We start from the raw sequence: 22,102 nt of genomic DNA, 5'->3' as shown, positions 1-22,102 counted from the left end.
TGGTTGATGTATAGAAAACATGTTTGCTTGACCGCTCTGTGTTAAAGCTTCACAACAAACAAAGAAACACCGGCTGTGTCTCGGTGCTAAAGACAGCTGCAATCCAACGCTTTCCACCAACAGCATTGGTCTTTATAGTCTCCATTATTAAATGAACAAATTGCAAAAGATTCAGCAACACAGATTTCAAAATACTGTGTAATTACGCCATGAACAGAAACGACTTTTAGCCGCGTTTGGTGCAGCGCTAATATTTCTTTACAGTCTGTGTATACGTCATCATTCCGCGACGTTTTCAACAAGAAACTCGCGGGAAATTTAAAATTGCAATTTAGTAAACTAAAAAGGCCGTATTGGCATGTGTTGCAATGTTAATATTTCATCATTGATATATAAACTATCAGACTGCGTGGTGGGTAGTAGTGGGTTTCAGTAGGCCTTTATAATAATGAGCAATTAGCGTGCTTGCTTGCTTCTCTAGTAAATTAGTGGTATCACTGGTCTGTGAGTTTATTGAAGTGCAGTTTTAAAATCCTTTTGATTTAAAACAGTAATACTAACAATCAGGTTTATCATTAATATCGGTAATCTTCAAATGCTTAGTATCAGAATAATATACTGTAATATCAGATGTCATATATTGTGTCATATTTGTGTTGAAACAGGACTTTGGCTGCTGACAGCTTTGTGGCATCTTTTTGATGCCATTCTGGGAAGGTGAAGTCATATATCGGGGTGATCTTGGCACGGTCCAAAAGTGTGATGGAGATACAGGACCCGTGCCACAGCAAACGCTACATCGACCCCTGGGAAAGCCCCGTGATCAGCGCCATCATGTTTGGCGCCGGCATCCTTGGCAACGTAGCCGCCCTGGTGATCCTGGAGATTCGTCGACGGCGCGACATGAAGACCCCAGGCAGTCGGGGACGCGCGCTGTTCCATGTCCTCATCACCTCACTCGTGCTGACGGACTTGGGTGGGACATGTCTGATCAGTCCACTTGTCCAGCTGTCGTACTCCAGCAACATCACCTTGGAGGGAATGTCGCCAGGTACTCACGGCGTCTGCTCCTACTTCGGATTCAGCATGACCTTCTTCAGCTTGGCCACCATGTCACTGCTCTTCACCATGGCTCTGGAAAGGTGCTTGGCCATCGGCTACCCCTACCTTTATAGCCGGCACGTCACTAAGAAATGTGCCTACATCACCATACCGGCCGTCTTTTTCCTCTGCTTTCTATTCTGTCTCTTTCCTTTTGTGGGTTTTGGTACATACGTACAATATTGTCCCGGCACTTGGTGCTTCATTGACATGAACCCGGAGAGGACCGAGGACAGGGTGTACGCCAACCTGTACGCCACCATGATGTTGGTTCTGGTGCTGGCGATAGTGGCATGCAACGCCTTTGTGGTGTACCAACTGCTGCGCATGTACCAGCGCCGCAGGATCAACCGAGGCTCCATCATGGCCAACGTGCGCCCAAACGGTGAGCGTAAGCTCATGTCTTTGGCTGAAGAGGTGGAGCATCTCATCCTACTGGTCATCATGACCATCATCTTCATCATCTGCACAGTGCCCCTAGTGGTAAGAACAAACATTTTTTGGGGGGGCTTTCACGTGATCAGAATAACTGAATGCAAGATTCGTGATTACAACAGATATTACCTTAGACCAGGTTGTTACGTCCTCAGAACACGTTTTTTCCACTGTGTTCTGTCTAAGGCAGTGGTTCTTAACCTGGGTTCGATCGAACCCTAGGGGTTCGGTGAGTCGGCCTCAGGGATTCGGCGGAGGTCAAAACACACCCGACTCATCGTGTAAATAGAAACTTCTCCCTATCGGCGTATTACGGATACGGCAACAGCAGAAGTCACACTGATTTGCAGGTGTGTAATTTGTTGCGAGTTTATGCACTGTGTTGGTTTTGTTCTTTGAACAAGGTGATGTTCATGCACGGTTCATTTTGTGCACCCCTAAAAAAACATGGTAACATTTAAAGGCCTACTGAAACCCACTACTACCCACCACGCAGTCTGATAGTTTATATATCAATGATGAAATATTAACATTGCAACACATGCCGATATGGCCTTTTTAGTTTACTAAATTGCAATTTTAAATTTCCCGGGAGTTTCTTCTTGAAAACGTCGCGTAATGATGACGTGGACGCGTGACGTCACAGACTGTTAGGAAATATGAGCGTTGCACACACACACAGCTAAAAGTCGTCTGCTTTAACGGCATAATTACACAGTATTTTGGAGATCCGTGTTGCTGAATCTTTTGCAATTTTTTAAACTCATTTTGGAGAAGTCAAAGTAGAAAGATGGAGTTGGGAAGCTTTAGCCTTTAGCCACACAAACACACAGTGATTCCTTGTTTAAAATTCCCGGAGGTGAAACTTTACATGGATCTCGACCGAATGTCAACCAGCAGGTTTCGGTGAGAAAATTGTGGTAAAAAGTTGCTTCTTGCCGGAGATCAGCAAAGCTTGTGCCGTTCATAAAGCTGCCGTCGACTCCCCTGAGACATTGGCGTCAAGACACCCGTGGACACACCCCTCCGACTATCAGGTACTGTTAAACTCACTAAAACACTAGCAACACATTAGTAAGATAAGGGATTTCTTAGAATTATCCTAGTAAATGTGTCTAAAAACATCTGAATTTGTCCCAATGCAATCACATATTTTTTTTTCTAGTCCGTCGCTATCAATATCCTCAAACACGAATCTTTCATCCTCGCTCAAATTAATGGGGAAATTGACGTTTTCTCGGTCCAAATAGCTGTTTTTGTTGGAGGCTCCCATTAAAAACAATGTGAAGATGTGAGAAGCTATCAACATGTGACGTCATCGTCTGCGACTTCCGGTAAAGGCAGGGCTTTTCTGTTAGCGACCAAAAGTTGCGAACTTTATCGTGGATGTTCTCTACTAAATCCTTTCAGCAAAAATATGGCAATATCGCAAAATGATCAAGTATGAAACATAGAATGGACCTGCTATCCCCGTTTGAATAAGAAAATCTCATTTCAGTAGGCCTTTAAGTATGGGGAACATATTCACCATTAATTAGTTCCTTATTAACATGCAAATTAGTAACATATTGGCTCTTAACTCGTCATTATTAAGTACTTATTAATGCCTTATTAGGCATGGCCTTGTTATAACCCTAACCCTCTAACCCTGGCCCTAACCCTAACCCTTTTAAATTAAGTCTTTGTTACTTAGAATATGTTCCCCATACTAAAGTGTTACCAAATACATATAACTTTGTCTTGAATTTGAATTTATTATTTATTTATTTTTCACTAAAAATGTGCTTATGAAACTGGTGGGGTTCGGTACCTCCAACAAGGTTAAGAACCACTGGTCTAAGGACTGGGTCTCAGCTGGCCTAACATTTGGAGGTAGATTTTTCTTTGCATTTACCGGTAGATCCTTGCACGAGTCTACCATTGTAGTCCGAGGTTGTAGTCAATAAGTTCCTTATTATTCCTTATCCTATTTTTGTGGTCAGACTACCTCGTACATGCACATGCGTCCTCCGCTGTTGCCATTTATATTACAAAGTAGTGTATATTTCTAACTTGTATCCGTCAGTGGACTCGCCATGCAAGCGCTAAAAATGGCAACATGGCAGACAGGGAGAAAAAACGGACGTATTTTCAAGGATAAATGTCCAATGTTTGGATGTTGTTAAGTGCAGCGGTTGAATCCTGCTTTGGTGTAGTGCAAACTGCCAGAGCTACACGGTTGGTCATGCTTTTATTGTTTTGTTTTTCTGATTTGATGGGTGTTGTCGTCCTCTTCTTCTTGGTGCTTTCCTTCGCACTTACTTTCTTTGTTCGGGTGATTGAAGGGCAGGATTGCGTCAGTCTCTCGCTGTGGGCTGGGGACAATCACTACAACAACTAGCGGCAGGGGAGGCATATCTTAAAATACTCGTAAGTTGAGGTACCAACGATGCTGTTTGTGTTTGCTAATAATAATAATGTGTTTAAATTATCCCACATTTTTGGAATTATTGATTGTACATGAAGACCCCTACTTAGGTCAATTTGTATATTGGACGTTTGTCGCTGAACACTATTTTTGTATGGGAGGTGAATTGGTGGGTGCTACTAATCATTTACCAGTACTAGCTTATGACTCAAAACTCGGGTGTAAAGAGGCCAGGTGTACTAGATTAATAATGGCGTCCTTTGAAAGGGGAACAGAACTCTTTGGGATTTTTGATTATTGTTCACAGTCATTATGAAAGCCAAGAAGACAATATATATATTTAATGCATTCTTACTCATAACATAAATAAAAGCCTGCTTACAAAGGAGTCAATTGGAGGCTATGTATTCCGAAATTAAAAACATTTTGTTAGTATAAATGAAAAATGACAGCCCCAATTTGCATTAATTTGATGTGACTGGTTGAATAATTTTGATAGTAATTTACTCACTTCTCTCACTCAGGCTGTAGCCTCCAAATAAAACAATAAAAGTGACATGAGATCAGCATTCTTCTAATCCTGCCTTACAGTCAGTGTGCTGAGAGGACCTTGGATTGGTTATCCGTGACCATCCAGGGTGTCAAACTTGGATCGGATCATTTCTGCAAGCGAAGGACTCTAGCCTAGACAACACGATGTGTTTACACAGAATCACAAACGTCACAAACCCATGCAAAAACAAACCGGTTATAGCTTTTTAGACTCTTATATTTTGTCAAGTCTTTCAAAGTCTGAAATGAGCTGGGTTGAAACATTTAGTAGTTAAATATCAGGGAAGATGTTATGATTTCTACTTCAATCCAGCCTGGTGTATACTCTCACATCACGTAACTCGGGTAAGCATCGGCATCTTGCCCCCTCCCCCTTGCGTACCTTGTTGCAAGCCTCCCGTGCAACTCCCAAAAATCCTAAATTTGCATCGGAGTCCCCGTAGACCGCAGAGCTGTGATTGGTTGGCTTTCAAAGCACAGGAGAGCAGACTTTGGGTTTGAAATACTTAAATTAGCAAGAGTGATTAAACATTGGGGCAAAACGGTGGAAGAAGAGTTAGTGCGTCTGCCTAACAATACGAAGGTCCTGAGTAGTCCTGGGTTCAATCCCGGGCTTGGGATCTTTCTGTGTGGCGTTTGCATGTCCTCCTTGTGACTGCGTGGGTTCCTTCCTCCCACTTCCAAAGACATGCACCTGGGGATAGGTTGACTGGCAACACTAAATTGGCCCTAGTGTGTGAATGTGAGTGTGAATATTGCCCGTCTATCTGTGTTGGCCCTGCAATGAGTTGGCGACTTGTCCAGGGTGTACGCCTTCCGCCCGATTGTAGCTGAGATAGGCATCAGCGACCCCAAAGGGAAGGAGCGGTAGAAAATGGATTTGCATGAAAATGGATATTGTGTTCTTTTTATTATCTCGGTGAACTCTAGAAATATTTACTGAATGTCTCTTTTTTCAGCTTGTTGTGTTGTTGCGTCCAAAAGAAAGTCACAAAGTAAAACACACTTTTAACTTTTATTGCCAAAAATCAGTAAAACGTGATTATACACATTAACACCAGGATGTCGTTAAAATACTTATTTAAAATTTTTGTTTATTTATAGTTTGCATCTTGTGTGATTTATAGCTCTGCCATGGCGGGGTAGAGTCAGATGTGTAATTCTCTTCCAAAACACCAAAGGGCAGTGTCTCCAGAAGGAGCAACCGGAACTGTCGTTGATTAAATATTTACCTTCTTGTAAAGAGTGACAACATCTTTGTCTACACTGGAACTAATCATTCAGAAATATCAGTTTACTTTTAATGGACGTTTTTTACTTATGAACCAGATGAAAACACGTTCATGAAGATGGACTGTGCAACTTCTGAACGAGTGGCTGCAGAGGACGCTATTATTATTTGCAACGCTATTCAGTCGTTCGGGACACGGGACAAGATAAAGCCATCATGTAATTGTAAATAAACAAAACTGTTAAATAGCTATTTTAACGAAATCCTGATGCTACTGTGTATAATCACATTTTACTGATTTTTGGCAATAAAAGTTAAAAGTGTGTTGTACTTTGTGACTTTCTTCTGGACGCAACAACAACACAACAAGTTGAACAAAAAAACATTCAGTAAATATTTCTAGAGTCCACTGAGATAATAAGTACACAATATCCGTTTTCATGTAAATATTTAATCACTGTTGCTAATTTAAGTATTTTAAACCCAAAGTCTGCTCTCCTGTGCTTTGGGCCTTCCTCTTTGAAAGCCAGCAAATCCCAGCTCTGCGGTCTATGGGGACTCCGATGCAAATTGAGGATTTTGGGGAGTTGCACAGGAAGGTTGCAACAAGATGCTTACGCAAGTTACGTGATGTGAGAGTATATACCAGGCTGAAATGAAGTAGAGATCACAACATCTTCCCCAATGTTTCAACTACTAAATGTTTCAACCCAGCTCATTTCAGACTTTGAAATACTTTACAAATTATAAGAGTCTAAAAAACTAAAACCGGTTTGTTTTTGCATGGGTTTGTGGCGTTTGTGATTCTGTGTAAACACATTGTTTAGTCAAAGCTAGAGTCATGCGCTTGCAGTAATGATCCGATCCAAGTTTGACACCCTGTATGGTCACGAATAACCACTCCAAGGTCATCTCAGTCCCGTGTCCCGAAACACTGAAAAGCGGTGCAAATAATAATAGCGTCCTCTGAAGCCACTCGTTCAGAAGTTGCACAGTCCATCTTCATGAACTTGTTTTCCTCTGGTTCATTAGTAAAAAACGTCCATTAAAAGTAAACTGATAATTCTGAATGTTAGTTCCAGTGTAGACAAAGATTTCGTCACTCTTTACAAGATGGTAAATATTTAGTCAACGACAGTTCCGGTTGCTCCTTCTGGAGACACTGCCCATTAGTGTTTTGGAAGAGAATTACATATCTGGCTCTACCCCGCAATGGCAGAGCTATAAATCAAACAAGACGCAAGCTATGTGATGCGAGAGTACATTTGAGACTTTAGCAAAAAAAAAAGGAACCCCTCTATTTTAGCATTCTTCACGACCACAATTCATTCAAATTGTTGAGGTAGGTTGACAAAACACTCTGAACGACCAGCAGCTAAGTTAGCTAGCTGAACTGTGAAACATAATACTCCACAAAAGAAAATGTTTTCAAATGTTGTTTTTTACTATTTACAATACTGACACAATAAAACAAATCAATTTTCATGTACCAAATTTAGCAGACTGTTTCATCCATCCATCCAGCCATTTTCTACCGCTTATTCCCTATCTCAGCTACAATCGGGCGGAAGGCTGTTTCATACAGAAGATACAATTATTGTACAAATACAACCATTTTGGACATATGTTTATTAATCAGTTATTATGCCCAACCCAAATCAATGAAATCAGGATGTTATCATTTGTAACATTCGTGCCTGAAATGATTTATGGTCCAAACTTACTTACTTAGGCCTTAGTATTCCCTGAGAAACATAGGCCGCCGACGAAAGCCTTCCATCCTTGTGCCCTACAGTCGAGTCGTTGCCATGACAGCCCCTCAGCCCTCATCTCCTGTTCCGTGCTTTTTCTCCAGGTTGTTCTTGGTCTCCCTTTGTTTCTTTTCCCTGTGGGTTCCATGTTAGTGCCTGTTTGGTGATTGATTTATTGGGTTTTCTGAGTGTGTGGCCTATCCGGCTCCACTTCCTTCTCCTGATTTGCAATTCCACTGGTTCTTGTTCAGTGAGTTCTCACAGGTTGGCAATGGTGATGGTGTTTGGCCAGTAGACTCCTAGGACCCGACGGAGGCAACGGTTTACGAATGTCTGAAGTTTAGTGAGTAATGGTGGTTTTCCATGTTTCTGATCTGTACAGCAGGATGGATTTGACATTTGAGTTTAAATATTTTCAGTTTGGTTATGAGAGAAATGTTTTTTGCTCTCCATATTTTGCTTAGCAATGTTGAATGATGTTCTTGCTTTCCCTATTCTGGATTTGACATCTTCATCTGCCCCTCCATCTACACTGATTATGCTCCCCAAGTATGTAAAACTGACTACGTCCTCTAATTGATTATGGTCCATTGTTATTGGTGTATTGTTCTTGTTATTGATACGCATGACCTTTGTTTTTTGTGAATTGATCTTAAGCCCAAGAAATGCAGCAGCTCTTTGTAGTTTTTGTGATTTGTCCTGCATCTGTTGGTGAGTGTGAGCCAGGAGAGCTAGATCTTCTGCAAAGTCTAGGTCCTCCAGTTGTTCGGTAAGGTTCCACTGTATGCCGGTTTTGCTGTTTTTGGTTGTTTGGTTCATGGTCCAGTCAATACAGAGGAGGAAAAGGAAAGGCGAGAGCAGACATCTTTGACGCACCCCAGTCAGGACCTCAAAGGCCTCCAATGGGCATCAGTCATGTAGGACACGACATCGCATCCCTTGGTAGGTGATGATGATGATGATGATGATGAGCTTCGGTGGAATTCCATAGTGTGCCATCAGCTTCCACAGTGTCTCACAGTCCACACTGTCAAACGCCTTTTTAACGTCTATGAAATTAATATAAACCGGTGAGTTCCATTCCATGGATTGTTTTATGGTACAAAGCATTTACTTTATTGTCAGTCGTTCCTTCATTTTGTTGGAACTAAGAGAAGGTATTTACATTACAGTATGCAGTACGTATCGTATAACTGCAGTAAGGTTATAAAAGGAAAAGAAGCAGAAACATAAAAATATGTTTATTATCTCTCTCTTATCACACTTGGATGATTAAAATAGTTTGGTTTAAAATGCTGAATTGTAAAAAGAAAAGCCAACATTGTATAAATATCACAAATGCATAATTTATCAGGCAATTCTCAAAAACTCTGATGCGGCAATATGATACTACTTGTTGGTACATACACAGGATCACATTACTTTTTCAATATAGCCCGTGTGGTGTTTCCCACAGGACCGCAATTTATTTGGGGAATTTGGCATTGTCTGATCTGTATAATTGTCCACGATGCATGTGCATCTAATTTTTATGGACACTGTGAGAGAGACAAAATGCAAGCAAAAACACAACAAGCAAAACAAGTGAGCTGTGTAGGTCAAAATCGAATATAATTGTTAAAATTTTTTATAAAAAACTTTACTCTAAAATATAAAAAAATATATTTTTGAATGGCCAATTATAGGCAACAATACATTGTATTGTTGTATTGTACCTTTTACCTTGTTTTTATTATTGAACCTTGTTTTCAATGACTACTGCTGCAAACCAAATTGCCCCTCGGGGACAATAAAGATTTTCTAAGTCTTAGTCAATAGATTTAAATGGCACACTTCTAACTTTTAAAAAGCTATTTTAAGCTCTTCTTCAATATTCAAATCAAGGTTATTACTTATTTTGTTTTGTACATACTGTATTTATTTTTCTTTTAACTTATTAATCAGAATCAGGATTTTTGGCCAGGTATGTTCAACACACAATGAAATTGACTTGGTAAACAACAATTAACTTAATTGTTGGTAAACGAAAATGAACTAAAATGATAAACAATTGCTTAAATAACTAATACAGTATGTGGAAGGCTAATAAGATGCAGTGGTGAATAGAGCAAAGAGCAAAAAACATGATGACGTGAACATGAGTTAGTACATTCAGTGACAGATTAGTTCCAGAGTTATTTCACAGTGTTCATTAGATTAATAGCCACCCACCTATCCATTTTCTACCGCTTGTCCCTTTCGAGGTCGGGGGGGTGGAGCTTATCCCAGCTACATTCGGTTCAGAAGACGGGGTACACCCTGGACAAGTCACCATCTCATCGCAGGGCCAAAATAGCCTGGGGAAGAAACTGTTGAGTTTGAGTAATTTGTGACCAAGGTGTGTGGGGTCTGCAGTGACGCTACCTGCCCGTTTCCTGACCCCGGACTAAAGGTCGACAACAATGTTTTTTTCTGCAGTCCTAATTGTCTGTTGCAGTCTGTGTCTGTCCAGCTTGGTTGCACAACCAAACCACACAGGGATCGAGGTGCACAGGACAGACTGAATGGTACAGGTGTAGAACATGATCAGCAGTTCCTACAGAAGGTTGAACTCCTTGAGGTGACGCAGGAAGTACATCCCCTGCTGTGCCTTCTTTCTGATTGTGTCTATGTGGGATGTCCACTTCTGGATCCCAGGAACCTGAAGGAGTCCACAGTAGACTCTGTGCTTTTCAGAATAGTGAGGCGGTCTGGAGTGAGCTCAGGTCCAGATGGTTCTGACTGCACCAGAGAGCCAGCTGTCTGTAGGCAGACGGTATGAGACCGATGAAGTTGGTGTTGTCTGCAAACTTCAAGAGTTTCACAGAAGCTAATTGTCTGGGTGTTGGATGTGATGAAGTAGGGCAGAGTCTGAGTGTTGGAGTGATGTTGTTGGGTTGGGTGAAGATTTTGAAAACCTGCAGTAGAAGCTCCGCAGATCCTTAGCCAGTTTACTATTAATTGTAGGGTGGTCTGTGGGTTTCCTGTAGTTAATGATCTCTCGCAGGCCTTTCCAAACTGCTAAGGAGTCGTTACCCGAGAAGCTTTGTTTCAGCTTTTCAGTCAGTACGTGTCCATGCATTAAATTAATCCGACTTCTCAAATAGTTTGAGTCTAACTAAGCATCCTACAGCCCATAGAAACCCCTTAATCCGATTGTGTTCGGTTTTTGAAAAGTCGGACTAACACACCTAGATTATGGGACTGGACACCAGAAGAGGAAGAAGAGGACCCTTAGCATCACGCGTGGGCAAGTCTCAACACGTGGAATGCAACCTACATTGTGGTCAATAAAAACAAAGCAACAAATGTAATGAAGAAGCGATGGTTTATTTGCTTCACAAATTAAAATAACATTTTGCAATACTTTATTTAAGAAGGTAGCTAAAGAAATGTAGAATTACGGCTTAATTCGGACCCAATATCTAAGTTACATTTAAACCAGTGTGGGTGGCACTAGGATCCGGCGAATAAAGTGCCTTGCCCAAGGACACAACAGCAGTGACTTGAATGGCGAAAAGCGGGAATCGAACCTGGAAACCTCAAGTTGCTGGCACGGCCACTCTGCCAACCGAGCTATTCCGCCCAATCAGTGTTTATTTATATACTGTAAGTACAAGCCACAACGACATCCTCGGCTCAGATCCCTCATCAGGGCAAGAAAAAACTCAACCCAATGGGATAACAATCAGAAACCTTGGAGGGGACCCCAGATGTTCCACTGGTCTGCAGACACATGTCCTGACAGAAGCTGATGCATGATGTCACCGTGTCAGTGAGTTATTCAAGATGTTCTAAAGCAACTTCAAAGACACTCCAATCAGTACAATCACAGCCCTATCCCCTAGTCAGTGTGTAGTCGTCCTTGGTGATGTAAATGCATGCCTTATTTAATGCTATTTTTCTAAATTCAGCAGACCGATAGAAATAACGAGCTGCAGGCCATTTGTGGCCCCAGATCCGCACTTAAGACTCCATGCTTTACAGGCACCATCATAGAACTTTTTGTAACTGTACAGACAGGTTTTGGGCACTGCCAAGGTATTACTGCTTGGAACATGAGTCACCTTATTTCATGTCTACTATTCGACTCTTCAAAAGTTCTCCTAACATTTCTTGCTGAGGCTGCTCCTTCTTATGGAATGACGGTTTGAACAAAAACAAAAGCTAGAGAAAAATGAATCCAGCTGATACTGCCATGCGTTTATGTAAGTTTATTTTAACAGAGAGACGGAATGTAAATAAAAAATCCCAAATGATTAAATGGAATAAATCATTTAAGCATTGTGACCCCACAGCACAGTTCGAGCCCATGAACCACACTAATGAGGCATGTCTCTTTAAAAAAGTAATGCTAATCTCAACTCAATATGGACTTGATGTACTAAAGCCGGGGTCAGCAAGCTGCATGCGGTCTATTTAGTTCCGCCTTCGTGGCTCCATGGAACATTTTTAAAAAAGGATTAAAAATGGAAAAAGATGGGGGGGAAATAATTTAGTTTTAGTATGTTTTTTATTTGAGAACAAACATGACACAAACCGTCCCAATTGTTAGAAAGCCCACTGTTTAATATGTTTGTGTGTTTGCTTCACTGATGACAGTATTTGGTAAACATCGTTTTGTCTTACTAATTTCGGCGGTTCTTGAACTCACCACAGTGTGGACTGTGATGCAACAGTTTGTTTACATGTAAAATCTTCCACTCCTTCTTTGTCTCATTTTGTCCACTAAAGGTTTAATGCTGTGCATGAATGCACAAAGGTGCGCTTTGTTGTATGTTATTGACTTGTTGGAGGGCTAATCGGGCATATTTGGTCAGTGCATGACTGCAAGCTAATCAATGCTAACATGCTATTTAGGCTAGTTGTACGTACATATTGCACCATTAAGCCTCATTTGTAGGTATATTTAAGCTAATTTAATATCCTTTACATTTATCCTGCCGTTTCCTTTAACTTGGACACACGTGTCTATAGCTTTGGCCATTAAAAGCCTGTCATTTTCAGAAGTTATCTCTGAGTAACCTCTGATTTACTAAGGGTTTTTGATGTAAAAATGTGTCGAATAAATATTAAATTTCAAAATTTCTGCCAACGAAGATCAGCCTGCAAAACAATAGTCATTTTAATGGTGGGCTATTATAGCTAATATAAACACGTCATGTGTTGCCTTCATTCTAAGATTTACATACAGCTTTTCATTTTTTGCGGCTCCAGACAGATTTGTATTTTTGGTCCAATATGGCTCCTTCAATGTTTTGGGTTGCCGACCCCTGTACTAAAAGTTTGCATGTTTTAAAACAAGTGCAAACTTTTAGCGCACTCAGGGCATCTCTACTATGCCCGTGTGCAGAGGTTTGCTTCTAGAAAATGAGCAAAATAGCAAACATTTAGAGTGTTTTCTCCCGTGTACAGTATATCAAGTATACATACTGATTATCAGAAATTGTACAATATTAGAAGAAGGAGATACCAATGTTGTTGTTTCGCGCCCATAATGTGATTCATCAAACCTGAAAGTTTTTCGGCCGCTGTTTTATATTTCCCACGTTTGAAAAGCGCCTGCTAATTAACACGGTTACTGCACTGGGATAAGAAGGAAGCGACCGCTGCAACATGACAGACAATGAAGAAAGAGAATTATCCGCGCTCATGTCAACATATTTCTGTCAGAAATAAAATGAATAGACATATCTGTCTACTGGAGGGTTTTTTTGACATAATTAGTTGTTCCATATTAATATCCATCCATCCATGCATTACCCTTATCCCCTATATGAAAATAAATATAGCAGTGTTTCCCACAGGTCAGGCATCTATTTGTGGTGGTGTGGTCGGGCGGCTTGGTGGAAGCGGCAACGGCGGCGATGTCCAAGAAGAACGCGGAGTTGGAATATAATTACAACACTTTATGTACATATTTATATACATATTTATATAATATTTACATATTTATATAATATGAAACTACAAGCTCAATTCACAGACAGACTCCCATTGCTTTTATGAGCGGTCGAGCAAGTCAAAAGCCGGAAAAAAAAAAAACATTTTACATTTTTTTATTTGTTTTAATTTTTATTTGTGGCGGCCGTAATTCTTTCGTGGCGGGCCGCCACAAATAAATGAATGTGTGGGAAACCCTGTATAGGGTGTCCCCAAAAAATTTATAAAACCTTCATCAGCTGATAACTAAATGTTGTGTGCTGTTTTTGAAGATTAAACCCATTAGGGTTTTGGGTTTTGTAATTTCAAACTTGGTGTTTATTATAATTTAATATTTTTCAAAAAGCAAAAGTATTTACGAACGTCATGGACAGATGCTCTTGAAATCCCAACCTCACAACAAGCTTGCCGTACAGACTTTCTTGGACTTCGCTGAAACGTTTCCAGTAGGGCTGCGAATCTTTGGGTGTCCCACGATTCGATTCAATATCGATTCTTGGGGTCACGATTCGATAATATATCGATTTTTTTGATTCAATTCGATTCTCGATTCAAAAACAATATTTTTCCGATTCATAAAGATTCTGTATTCATTCAATACATAGGATTTCAACAGGATCTACCCCAGTCTGCTGACATGCAAGCAGAGTAGATTTTTTTTTTTTTAAAGCTTTTATAATTGTAAAGGTCAATGTTTTATCAACTGATTTCAATAATGTAAATTTGTTTTAACTATTAAACGAACCAAAAATATGACTTTTTTTTTTTTTAAAACATTGGACACAGTGTGTTGTCAAGCTTATGAGATGCGATGCAAGTGTAAGCCACTGTGACACTATTGTTCTTTTTTTTTTTTATAAATGTCTAATGATAATGTCAATGAGGGATTTTTAATCACTGCTATGCTGAAATTATAACTAATATTGATACTGTTGTTGATAATATTCATTTTTGTTTCACTACTTTTAATTTGTACTGTGTCGTGTTTGTGTCTCTCAAATGCTCTGTTTATTGCAGTTCTGAGTGTTGCTGGGTCAGGTTTGGTTTTGGAATTGGATTGCAATGTTATGGTATTGCTGTGTAGTGGTTTGTTAGATTGATTAAAAAAAAAAAAACACCTTTTTTTTTAAAATGAGAATCGATTCTGAATCGCACAACGTATTTGATTCGATTAGTATTCCAATCGATTTTTTCCCACGCCCTTAGTTTCCAGTACTCGTTCTTCCTTCGTGTGGCTCGTCAATGTCCATAGTATTCCGGAACACTTCTTTATTCCTGAAGGAACTCTCCTGAAGGAATCAATAAAGTACTATCTATCTATCTATTGTGGACGTTCTGAACACTTCCATCTGCTTCAAATTTATCCCTAATTCGATTGATAGTAACTCGCGTTGGTGGTTCCTTCTGAAACCCCCTCCTAAATTGTCTTTGCATTTTAGAATTAATTTCCTTTTTCAAAGTTTAGTCTGGATGCCATCATTGAGTTCAATGGGTTTAATCTGCAAAAACAAAACAAAAGTTCTAGTTATCAGCTGCTGAAGGGTGTATACATTTTTTGGGACACCCTGTATATATTGCAACGTGCATTTTCTTGCATTCGGATCATTCCAGCACACCACCACAGTTCTTTCAGTGTTGTGCCAAAAACACCGGTCTTCTGGTCACTTTTTTATCATACCAATGATGTACTGTTAAATATTTCTAAGAGTAAACTTAGCAGGTGATCTAGTAGTTTTTTTTCCCTCCATTTAGTAAAAAAATAAATGACGTCCTACCTTCATCTGATTTTAGGTTCGTGTGTACATCAACTCGGTTGGCGTCCGCAAAGAATCCCACGACGTGGATCTGATTGCCCTCCGTTTCATCTCGGTCAATTCCATCATCGACCCGTGGGTTTTCATCCTCCTCTCTCCCGGTGTGCTGCACTTCTGCTGGGCCTCCACCTGCAAAACTCCATCAAGATCTTTAAAGGCTTCTGGATTCAAATCCTCAATAGACAAAGACATTCGAACAAACGTGGAGCTATCTGGTCCTGAACTGCAATACACAGAGTCATGTGTGCCTCAAGAAAATGTATGACTATACAAGTCCTTTTTATTCCCTTCTATTTATTTTCCATTCTCAAATGTTCCAGTGTTGGATGTATTTGATAACCAAGGCTCAAAGGTTCTGTCACTTGTGTTTATTTGCTATTGGGGGAGTTTATTCTTATCAGCTGGTGGCAGTCCCTTATCATGTTCCAGTCATTTCCACTTGTAGTTCAGTATTTTTCAACATGCTTTGTCAAGTATTTATATGTCAAATAGTCAGCTCAAACAGTGATAAACAAAGACCAAAATGTTGGTTTAGGGTTGCTGAGATAAGCACCAGCGCCCCCCGCAGCCCCAAAGGGAATAAGCTGCAGGAAATGGATGGATGAATAGTATAACTAACTCAAATATAAAGGGTTAGGATTAGACCAATATTTGACAAACTATTTCCTGTGTTGCCATACCTCTAATGGTGCAAATACCAGTTGAAATACTTCAAACTAGACATCATTTGGCTTGGAAACAAAATTATTTGTAATCCGGCAAACCCCCGAGCTTTTTTGACTCCAACGCCAAACTGTGACCTGCTGAGGTAACCTTTAACCTCCCACAAGAATGTCTCTCAGTACTGCTGCGGTATTTTTTCCTGAATGTGACACCAAGAGACATCAAGGAAGGTCCCCCGTTTGCACCAAAAGCACTGCATCATTTATCACCAGGAAGCCCTTCACTCGGGTAAAAGATTTCCTGTTAATCTTTGTGGTTTGACTTTTCACCGCACCGCAAAGATCAAGTGTTTTTATTTCTCTCTCGAATCAGGACGATGATGTGAGGCTGTGATTCTCAACCGTTGGGTTGAAGGTATTTGCCAAACAAATATTAAATACTGTACTAGGGGTGTAACGATACACGGAAATTTTGGTTCGGTACGTACCTCGGTTTAGAGGTCACAGTTCGGTTTATTTTCGGTACAGTAAGAAAACAACAAGATATACATTTTTTGGTTAGTTATTTACCAAATTTGTAAACAATGGCTTTATCCTTTTAACATTGAGAACACTATAATAATTCTGCCCACGTTAATTAACATTAAACTGTGTCAAGTTGTTGCTCAGATTAAATAAAATGACAAAACTTTTCTTCTACATATAAAATAAATAAAAATAATATAAATGAGTTGTACTTGTTAAGAAGTGCAACATTAAACAGTTTCAAGTCAACTCATCATGCTTAAATTTTCACAGCATTTGGGAAGCCTGTAGTTGATTTTTATTATGTAAATGTTATATTTTTATTAACATGTGATAGCAGGGACCCTGCCATTCAAAGCTTTTTTGTCCGTAAAACACACGCACACCGCAAAATGAGCTAACGTTACGCTAAAAGCTAATCAGCCTTCACCTCAAGCCAGAACTGCGAGCGAGCTGAGCTGCAGTTCAAGTTTCTAGCAGGTCAACGGGCTCATAGTGAAGCTAGTAGTAGTTGACTGGGAGGTGTTTATTATCATTTGGGGAGAGTACGCTGCCTTATGCTCACCTGCTAAACACCTATCTGCTCGACGCTGAAGCATTTACTATATGCGCTCTGAATACGCATTGCTGATTGGCTGTTACCGCTATATATGTAACCAATCAGATGGTTGTGTGGGTGGGACAATGCTGGGTGCTGAGACAGAGGCAAAAAAAGCAAAGCAGCTTGTTAAGACTTTAGGTTCGAAACTTGTTCGGTACACCCCCGTACCAAACCAAAACCTCCGTACCGAAACGGTTCAATACAAATACACGTACCGTTACACCTCTAGTATATATAATGTGAGAACCTTAAATACACATCACATTCTTGTCTGTGCTAGTCGCTTGCTACGCCGCTATGAGAGGCACGCTCTCTCTGGGCGACCTTGTCACGCTTGTGCGGAAAGGGAAGGACGCGGAACGGGAACTTATGTGTCCGTGGTTAAGGAAGTTATGGGTTCCGTGAGCAGAAGAGGGATGCATCTGTAGATATTTGCCATTATCTCACCGCTACAGCTCATAGAGTCCTATTCTCCAATGTGCTTGAATGAAAAAAAAAACATGCAGATGTGCAGCAATCTTCCACTAGATGTAATCATCGTCATCCAAGAGACGCGCTGTGGGTGGAACAACCGTAAAATGTGCGCAAAGCAATGCATGTAACGATTTTGGCTGGATTGTGATCATTGAAGTATGCAAATATTTAATAGAAATAGAGTCTAAGACGTTATAAAAAGGACGAAAGGGTCAACAACAAAAAATGTAGCGGCCTAACGGAACGATATATCCATCGGTTTTCTACCGCTTGTCCCTCATTTTCTACCGCTGGAGCCTATCTCAGCTGCACATGAGCGGATGGCAGCGTACACCCTGGACAAGTCCCTACCTCATCGCAGGGCCAACACAGATAGACAGACAACATTCACACTCACATTCAAACATTAGGGACCATTTAGTGTTGCCAATCAACCTATCCCCAAGTCATACTTGCCAACCCTCCCGGATTTTCCGGGAGACTCCCGAAATTCAGCGCCTCTCCCGAAAATCTCCCGAAATTCAGGTCGGAGCTGGAGGCCACGCTCCCTCCAGCTCCATGCGGACCTGAGTGAACACAGACTGTTTTCACGTCCGCTTCCCCACAATATAAACAGCGTGTCCGCCCAATGACGTTATAACTGTAGAATGATCGAGGGCGAGTTCTTGGTTTCTTATGTGGGTTTATTGTTAGGCAGTTTCATTAACGTCCTCCCAGCGCAGCAACAACACACAACAACAGCAGTCACGTTTTTGTCCACCGTAAAGCAGTGTGTCTGCCGTAAACAGCAATGTTGTGACACTCTTAAACAGGACAATACTGCCATCTACTGTACATGCATATGTGACAGTAACATCTACGGCAGAGGTCACCAACCTTTTTGAAACCAAGAGCTACTTCTTGGGTACTGATTAATGCGAAGGGCTACCAGATTGATACACACTTAAATAAATTGCCAGAAATAGCCGATTTGCTCAATTTACCTTTAACTCTATGTTATTATTAATAATTAATGATATTTATCTTTGTGAAAACACTGATCATCTTAATGATTCCTCACAATAAATATATATTTTTGATGACATGTTTTAAATAGGTTAAAATCCAATCTGCATTTTTCTAGCTGTAAATATACTCCTCCCCTCTCAACCACGCCCCGCCCCCAACCACACCCACCACCCTACCCCCGACCACGCCCCCCACCTCCCGAAATCGGAGGTGTCAAGGTTGGCAAGTATGCCCCAGGTGCGGGGAGAACATGCAAATTCCACACAGAAAGACCCCGAGACCAGGATTGAACCCAGGACCTTTGTATTGTGAGGCACATGTACTAACCCCTGTACCACCGTGCTGCTAAATATTTGTACAGTCAATGTCAAACTGCTCTCCGTCATTAGTGCATGCAAACACACTCACACACATACATACAGGATACACATACAGGATTTCTGAGGCGTCACAGCTTCACAAACCAACCATCCATCCATCCATTTCCTACTGCTTGTCCCTCTCGGGGTCGCAGGGTTACTGGAGCATATCTCAGCTGCACTCGAACGGAAGTGTGGCTTCACAAACATTTGTGAAGGGGTGGTATAGCTCGGTTGGTAGAGTAGCCGTGCCAGCAACTTGAGGGTTCCAGGTTCGATTCCCGCTTTCGCCATACTACCGTTGTGTCCTTGGGCAACTTGCTCCCACTGCCACACCCACACTGGTTTAACTTTAACTTAGATATGGGGTTTCACAATGTAAAGCGCTATATAAATGTAATTCACTTCACATTTCTACTAAATAGAAGGTTTAACATATTATCAGGGTGGTTACACTAAATAAGTGACACAAAGCTTCAGCTAAAGATTAATCGTCACACACAGCCTGGTAGAAGAAGCTGTTACACACTACGCATCGCCATGACGACACGACATCTAGCGCAGCCTGGACAAACTTGAAGTGTTCTCTTTTCCGTGGATTTCAATAAAAATGAAAAGTGTCAGTAAAACTTCATGTTTAATATTTTCCAAATGGCTTTTCATGGCAAAGTCCGTCTCGTAAGTAATGAGCCCGCCTTTATTCACGATCTAATGCAGCTGTGCCTAACGTACATGTGTCCGCAGGCTGGGTGGCAGAATATGAAAATCGGAAATGTACGAAACTTCAAACACTTATGCGAAAACAAGAGAATAGGGCTGTCACCCAAAGACTTCCAGGTACGACGGGAGGTTTCTGGGCTTCTGGAATCCTGGTCTTGAACTTTTCTTAAAGACCTACTGAAATGAGATTGTCTTATTCAAACGGGGATAGCAGGTCCATTCTATGTGTCATACTTGATCACTTCGCGATATTGCCATATTTTTTCTGAAAGGATTTAGTAGAGAACATCGACGATAAATTTCGCAACTTTTGGTCGCTAATAAAAAAGCCATGCCTGTCCCGGAAGTAGCAGACAATGTGCGTGTGACGTCATCCTCACGTTGTTTATAATGTGAGCCAACAGCAGTAAGAGCAATTCGGACCGAGAAGGGGACGATTTCCCTATGAATTTGAGCGAGGATGAAAGATTCTTGGATGAGGAAAGTTAGAGTGAAGCACACACAAAAAAAAAGCCGACGACTCCAGGCGGCGGCAGTAGGAGAGTTTCAGATGTAATTAGACACATTTACTAGGATAATTCTGGAAAATCCCTTATCTGCTTATTGTGGTAATGGTATTTTAGTGAGAGTATAGTCGTACTTGAAAGTCGGATGGCTGCGGTGAACGCCAGTGTCTCTGAGAGAAGCCGAGGAGCCAAGATCACAGCTGCCTTTTTGAGCTGCAGGATGAGGTTGTGTAATTCACTCAAGTCTCTGGTAAGAGCCGACTTAATATCACAATTTTCCCATCCAAAAGCTTGCTGGTTGACGTAGGGAAACATGACGGCTTGACCGCTCTGTGTTAAAGCTTCACAACAAACAAAGAAACACCGTCTGTGTTTCGGTTGCTAAAGGCAGCTGCAATCCACCGCTTTCCACCAACAGCATTCTTCTTTGACGTCTCCATTATTAATTGAACAAATTGCAAAAGATTCAGCAACACAGATGTCCAAAATACTGTTTAATTAATGAAAAGAGATGACCTTTAGTCATAAGTGGTGCTACGCTAATATGTCCCCTCCAACCAATAATGGAATAATATTCCGCGACGTTTTCAACAGGAAACTCCGCGGGAAATGTAAAATTGCAATTTAGTAAACTAAAAAGGCCGTATTGGCATGTGTTGCAATGTTAATATTTCATCATTGATATATAAACTATCAGACTGCGTGGTGGGTAGTAGTGGGTTTCAGTAGGCCTTTAAAAGAAAAGTTCTACCTGAGTTGGAAACACAGCAAGCCTTCACCAAAATCCCAGGGTACTTGAAATGTGTTCTTTTCATTTGAAACGGCATTTAAAACAGGACCAGTCTATTCACAAACTGTGGAACTTGAAACATGTATATGGTAACGTCGTGTGTTATTATCCGTCTTTTGAGGACACCAGTGTTGCCTAATCCTCTTTCTTGTTGTGTGCTGCTGACAGGAGAATGTTTATAGTTTACTGACTTACTGCTTCCCGTGCATGTGACGTGTCAGAGCAGTGTGTGTGTGTGTGTGTGTGTGTTCAGTGATGAACATATTGAGTGTGTGCTGAAGACAGGCAGCAAAGGAATATTGTAACGTCTGAACTTAACGCGATGTAAAAGCGAACGTCAAGTGGAAGTCTTGTACCGTGTAATGACATTGTATGAAGTACAATAAAGTACTGTGGTTGAGCTCACTCAGGGTGTGTCATGATTTCCTTTTGCTTTGTTTTCCTGCTTTTGTATATAGTGGGGATAATGAGTGTTTGAACCCCTGCTGATTTTGCAAGCTTTGGGCAGGACCAAAAAGCTGTCAAAGACTTGAAGGGGAACATTATCACCAGACCTATGTAAGCGTTAGAGATGCACGGTTTGCGGTCTCATCCGCGGATAAACCGCGGGTCGGGCGGTTGACATGACGAAAAAAATAGATTTTAATTAGAGTCGGGCGTGCGGCGGTTCAACTATCCGGAAATATTTGATAGGCATGGTTCTGGGATCGGTATCCTTTGCCATTCAAAGAGCCATTTAAGACCCGTGTCTAAAGCGAAGAAGACAATAGGAGACGCCAGAGGTGTGGACTCGAGTCACATGACTTGGACTCGAGTCATGAATTTGATGACTTTAGACTCGACTTGACAAAATGTAAAAATCAATCAATCAATCAATGTTTATTTATATAGCCCCAAATCACAAATGTCTCAAAGGACTGCACAAATCATTACGACTACAACATCCTCGGAAGAACCCACAAAAGGGCAAGGAAAACTCACACCCAGTGGGCAGGGAGAATTCACATCCAGTGGGACGCCAGTGACAATGCTGACTATGAGAAACCTTGGAGAGGACCTCAGATGTGGGCAACCCCCCCCCACCCCCTCTAGGGGACCGAAAGCAATGGATGTCGAGCAGGTCCAACATGATACTGTGAAAGTTCAATCCATAGTGGCTCCAACACAGCCGCGAGAGTTCAGTTCAAGCGGATCCAAGACAGCAG

General features: G+C 41.1%; 1 protein-coding gene across 1 annotated transcript in view; it reads left to right on the top strand.

Moving 5' to 3' along the window:
• Nucleotides 1-21,302, top strand: part of ptger2a (prostaglandin E receptor 2a (subtype EP2)) — a 42,698-nt gene extending 21,396 nt beyond the window's left edge. Inside the window, exons 2-3 of the mRNA XM_061904666.1 lie at nucleotides 666-1,584; nucleotides 15,230-21,302. Coding sequence (XP_061760650.1) covers nucleotides 763-1,584; nucleotides 15,230-15,517 — 1,110 coding nt within the window. The 5' untranslated portion in view covers nucleotides 666-762 and the 3' untranslated portion in view covers nucleotides 15,518-21,302. The remainder of the gene's footprint in view (nucleotides 1-665; nucleotides 1,585-15,229) is intronic.
• The last annotated feature ends 800 nt before the right edge of the window (nucleotides 21,303-22,102 follow it).

The sequence above is a fragment of the Nerophis ophidion genome, linkage group LG06 (genome assembly GCF_033978795.1).
Source record: "Nerophis ophidion isolate RoL-2023_Sa linkage group LG06, RoL_Noph_v1.0, whole genome shotgun sequence".
NCBI lineage: Eukaryota > Metazoa > Chordata > Actinopteri > Syngnathiformes > Syngnathidae > Nerophis > Nerophis ophidion.
This window is presented reverse-complemented; position numbering and strand designations above follow the sequence as displayed.